General features: G+C 38.5%; 1 protein-coding gene across 1 annotated transcript in view; it reads left to right on the top strand.

Moving 5' to 3' along the window:
• LOC104915209 (cyclin-G-associated kinase-like) overlaps nucleotides 1-5723 on the top strand; it is a 9764-nt gene that overhangs the window by 766 nt on the left and 3275 nt on the right. Inside the window, exons 2-3 of the mRNA XM_031557427.1 lie at nucleotides 1497-1679; nucleotides 2382-2439. Of these exons, the coding sequence (XP_031413287.1) occupies nucleotides 1497-1679; nucleotides 2382-2439 (241 nt within the window). The remainder of the gene's footprint in view (nucleotides 1-1496; nucleotides 1680-2381; nucleotides 2440-5723) is intronic.

The raw sequence follows: 5723 nt of genomic DNA, 5'->3' as shown, positions 1-5723 counted from the left end.
AAAAAGAAAAATCAGGTTATGGCAAAAGAGTAAAAAGAATTCATTATAAACTAAACTTTCCAATTCAGTGAAACATATGATATTTGTGTTCACTGAAATGTAAGAGCTTAAGATTTAACTGCTGAAAATTTTAAGAAGTGCTGTATCTTAGTGGAAACCTTAGTGCATTTGCAGAAGTCGCTGAGCAGTTTACTGACATTACAGTCATTATATTCAGAGGAAGCCATTGCTGGTGCTGGCTTGAGCCCAGCTAATTAAGAAACAGTTGTGCTGGGTTGTGCCAAAAAACTTTAGTTGAGAAAAGCTGTGGCATCATCTGAAAAAAAACAGTAGTTAGACTAACAGTACATACTTGACTCAACCAAAACATGTCTCCAAAATGATTTAAAAGCTGGTATGTTCTTTCTAGAAATGTAAGTATTCTAGGGTTCATTTAGCTGGAAATACTTGCATTTGGTGTAGTAAAGAAATTGAAAGCTGGATTGGCTTGCTTGCATTTGGTTTTGTAATGAAAAGCAGTCTCAGCAACCACGTTTTCATATATTACATGTGAATTTGGAGCTTAACATTATGATTAATGTAAAACACAGCAATGGAATACTTCAAATTGTATTCACTTTTTCTTGTTTTTGTTACGTATACTGAATTGACAGTGAGAAGGCATTAAAGCTAAAGAGTAGAGTTGGGTAGTATTTACTGCAGTAATTTCCTCTGTATATAAATTGCTGTGGAAGAGTCTGTCTTCCTAGTAGGAATGCTCTTTTCAGCTGTGCCCAGTGACAGAACAAGGGGCAATGGGCACAAACTGGAACACAGGAAGTTCCATGTGAGCTTAGGGAAAGTTGTCTTTACTGTGAAGGTGACAAAACATTGAAACAGGCTGCCCAGGGAGGCTGTGAAGTCATCATTCTTTGGAGATATTCCAAACCAGTGCTTTCCAGTATAACCTACTTTAGGGAGCCTGCTTTAGTAGGGGGTTGGACGTGGTGACTTTCAGGGGTCCTTTTAAATCCCTCTGATTCTGTGATTATAATCAAAATCTTGTCTGGCTATCTGTTTTGTGCAGGATGCAGTGCTGTTTGCTGTTAATGGTGGAATGTTGCTAGCTGGAACTGCATGCTTAAAATGTAACTTAATTATGCCATCTTGCTTCTGAAGCCCTGCTTGAACATGTCGTTTTACTGGAGATGCTTAAGTTGATGTGCTGATGAAATATTGCACGTTGAGACTGCTACTAAACAAAAGATAGTGTTTTCTTGCAGAAAGAATATGAAAGAAATGCTTTACCAGTACAAATCTTGTATTCTGCTTTCTCTTAAATACAGTCAATTAAACAATTTGTTAAGTGATTTACTAGTAGCTCTTTACTATACAGGTGTCATTTTTTTTTGTGTAGGTAGTTTGTGATTAAGGAGATCTTTAGTAGTGTGAGCCTTACAGCAAAGCTTAGCCTGCATATGCTTTCGCTTTACAGCTTTGTAGGTAATTTTCTTTAGTTTGGAGGCCATTCTTGGATTTGACTTGAAGTACAATTATTTTTATTCACCTACTCTAGGCCTGACCGTTGCGGAATGTGACCAGACTTATGGAGGGTTCTTTGATATTCTGAGGGGTGGAACAGAGCGATTTTTCACTAATATTAAGGATACATCTTCTAAAGTTATCCAGTCTGTGGCCAAGTGAGTAAAAAACAAAAACAAACAAACGTTGGTAAGAATTACATTACAGAAGTAAGGAGTTTATTCCAGAAATAGTCCAACTCAACCCAATCATTTTCTAAATATGAGCTCTAGCAACTGATAATTACTGCAGAGACTTTGAGTGATTCTAATACAAAAGCTAAGGAAACAATAGTATAGAAATTGCTGGAAGGGGAAAGCCTGTCTGTAAGTACTGCCTTCTTTGATGCTGTCTGCTGTATTCTGCACATACTGAAAACCTGAGAGATGCGAGTTGGTGGGGGCTGGAACTAGGAGAAGGAGTATGAAAGTAGTACTATCGTGGATCAAAATAAACAAATTCAGCTACAAGGTAGGGCTCGAGTGAATAATGAGAGAATAAGAGGGAGTGGTGAAAGTTTAAGGCAATGGAAGTGAGAGGAAAAACTACAGGGAAATGGTGCACGAGATCTTCTGTCCAGTTTAGTTTTCAAATGGAATCCTGTGTCTGGTATGGGTGATGAAAGCAGAGACTTGAGGCAAAATGAGAAGTTTTGCACTCTCTTCCTCATTAGCCCTGAATGACATGAAAGAATACTGTCCTGATTTGATGTATGTTGTCTCAGGTTCTTAATGTATTTTAATGAGTTTTCCAAACTCACAGCAAATGTTTCCGTTGCCTCTATATCATTACTGATCAGAATACGGATTTGTCCTTTTCAGTTTTTTATGGAGTTTTATGCAGTATAAAAGGTGTTTTCTTAATTTTCAGGATGAGAAGGTAAGTCAGTGTTGTAATAGAGCTGGAACCCCCCTTTGGACGAGTTACCGTATTCCTTCGTTGTAGATTTTTTGACTGTGTATTGGGAATACTGTGAAATCTTTTATTTGCAGCATGCTTGTCTACCATGGAGTGTGGTGTTTATTGTGCTGCTTTAAAGTTTCCATGTAGTGCTCAAAAAGGGCAGATCTTCAGTTTCTTAAAGGTCACAATAACTATGCAGCTTTGGTCTGTCCTTAGCAGCTTTTTGCAGATAAAATCAATTGTGACAGCATCAAACTTCATGCTGTGATGGAACCACACAGGCTCAAGTGAAGAGAAAGGGAAGTCTATGGGGGGAGTGAACTGTTGCATGATGGAAAGCAGTGAATTCTTAGGAACCCAACAGAACTATAGAAATTCTGTGTACAAAACATTGTGATGAGCAGCGCTTCAATTTTAAGCAACTTTTCTATCTCTTTGGCATGTGCTGTCATCCATACCTCTGTTCTTTACCTCTTTGCCATCTTCTGTGGAAGTGATCTTTCTCAGCCCTTCTATTCAGTGTGATTTCTGTTCCTTTTGTGGTATCTTCTTAAAGATGATTTTCTGTGTGATAATACATGGATATATTCTGCAGATTTCGTGCCTTCAACAGCTCTCTTACAACCTGAAGGTACTTAATTTTTTGTCTTAAATTCTGCCAACTTTGCTTAAATTTCAAGTTTTGCAATAGAGAAACTACTTCTTTTCCCCTTAGTGACAGACAGTAGTTGAGTTCTTGTCTTCCTTTGAAGTTGTGAGCTCTGATTCGCATGGTTTTTATTCCTGCATTAGATCTTACTCTTCCACTCTACTATTTTGACAGTTGCTGCTGCTTCTGCTGTACTCTTGCACTCCACTTCTTGTGCAGTTTTCCATGAGATGTTCTGTATTGTTGTACATATGATTATATTTGGAGAGGTTTCTCTTCCTGCTCTTGCAACCAGTTTTTCCTTATTGAGCACTGGAAGTTTGATTACTTCTTACAGTTTCATTTTGCGTTGTTTTCCTCTTTTCCTGTGGCAAGGGATAAGAACAGTCTACAAGTATAAGGAATGCCTTGTGCTGTATGATCACTTTGTTTTTGTTTCTTTTACTTAACAAGTTTGTGGGGCTTTCTGCTTTGTATGTTTTCATTTGGCTCCATACCAAGGGTAGCATGGAAGGAGTAAAATATTAACTGAATATCTAAGCTTCCATGAGATGCTGACAGATATAAGACAGTGAGTACTTGCTGTCTTAAAATATGCTGTTCAGTTCACATGCTTGTATCCAAAATCATTTGATACAAGCATAGAGGTTGCCCAAAGTAAGTTTTCGTCTGTTTTAGTCACTGTTCTCATTTTTAATAACTAGTTACTGGTCTGTGACTGAACTTTATACTTAGCACTTCAGTTAGAATTACTTATTGATTTACTTTATTATAGTATCTGAGCCTCTATCAGGGATCTTCACGCTTTGGAGGTGTGTTATTACATGTGCATTATGGAAATTGTTAAAGATTCTTAACCAGGAAATAGCTCTTCACTTTTCCATCTTGTGTGTTAATTATAAAATAATAGATGTAAATATTAATTACAATAGATTACCTTGAGAGTGTGGCTGCTCAGCATGGTTTGGCTTTTTAAGACTTAATAGCTGTGAGTGTTATGATAATCAAATTAGATAACTAACCATTGGTGTTTCCCATCTAGAGGAGGATGCTGCACTTCCAAGTGCTATAACAAACTGGGAGAGGTTTGACAGACAGTGTTGTGCCATGACTTAATGGCAGGTTACTTTCTACAAGCTGTTGCTTTCACTAAAAATTGTCTGACTGTTAAATCCCAGGCTTTCTCTTGAGGAGATGAATCCCACACAGATATTTTGGACAAGGCTGTTGAACTGGGGAGTGTACAGTCACTTTAAGCTATTGTTTCTGTTGACAGGGAAGACAAAGTTGTCAAACTTGTTTAAAATGTGCAATAGCAAAACCGAATCTTGGTCTTGTGGATGGCCATCTGTTTTGGCACAACTTCCAGGTTTCCAGTTAACCTTGTACATTTGGTCAGTGGTTTGGGAACTGAAAGAAAATGAGATTGCACCAAGAATATGAATGTGCTAGTGAGGACCAGTTACATCAGTTCTTGTTTTCCAGATAATATTTAATGAATACACAGAGAACCTTTTCCACTTGTAGTTTGTCAGTGTTTCTTAGTGGCTCTTAGCACAGCAAGTTTCAGTTTTCTGAGACTGCTTGCTTTTCGAACCTGGGCTTTTTGAACCTTGGACCAGTAGTTAATGTTATACAGGACCAGAGACAGTCTGAGGTTCTTCAGCATTCACATATATCACTGTCCTTGTGAGAGTCCCACCACGAGGCTTTGTGCATCCCTGAGCTACTCATGCTTTAACTGAGCTGAACTGCTTATTCTTTCTTTGTGTCTGCTATAGGGTGTTTGTCTTCTGCCATGGCTGTTCTCTGCCTTCATAAATCTGTGGCTACAGCTGTTTGTAGTTGAAAAGATATTCTTAAATTCCTTATGCTAACAGCATCAACTACGTGTCTAAAACTCAGTGAATATGAGAAACAGGCTTTCTGGACAAACTAGAATGTTTCTTCCTTGCCATGTGTTTTCATCACTGCTCTGAGCCCACAGATGGGCTGTCTCTTTCCTGCTCATGGCTGCTTTTCTGAGTTTTAGAGTTACGTCCTTTATCTTCAGGCAGCCTGTTCTTCATTGAATCCACACCACAGTTGAAGAGTTGGTGTTCATTACTTCCTATAAAAAGATAATTTTCTCCCATAGCTGCCTTTATTCAAATTTTGGATCTCCTGTTTGTTGTAATAAGTGATAAAAGCCTGAGCATTAAAATACGTGTCATGGTCTACTAGGAATACGAATGAATCAGGGCCGTCTGGATTGTCCTCATGCCACCTCATTTAAAGCTATTTTGGAATAAACATATATTGTTTGTTTAGGTTCAAGTCAGGCAGAAGCAATTTCTTTGTTGCTGAGCTGTCTCTCTTTAGCTATTGAGGTTCAGCCCTTTTGTTGTCACAAACCAGATTATTGTATGCTACTGCAGGGCAGCATCTGCACTGAAAGGAGATTTATTCTACCACACGTACCCATGTGTGCCTGCTAACTCAGGATCAGCTGTGCAACCTTGGCGTAATTTCTCTGTCCATCTCTCCTGTCCCTCAGTTGTGATGCTGCTGTTCCCTTCAGCTTCTTTCCTTACTGAGGCTTGCTTCCACGCAAGATACAGATGCCTTGTCA

Source organism: Meleagris gallopavo, chromosome Z (genome assembly GCF_000146605.3).
Source record: "Meleagris gallopavo isolate NT-WF06-2002-E0010 breed Aviagen turkey brand Nicholas breeding stock chromosome Z, Turkey_5.1, whole genome shotgun sequence".
In the NCBI taxonomy this organism is placed as follows: domain Eukaryota; kingdom Metazoa; phylum Chordata; class Aves; order Galliformes; family Phasianidae; genus Meleagris; species Meleagris gallopavo.
This window is presented reverse-complemented; position numbering and strand designations above follow the sequence as displayed.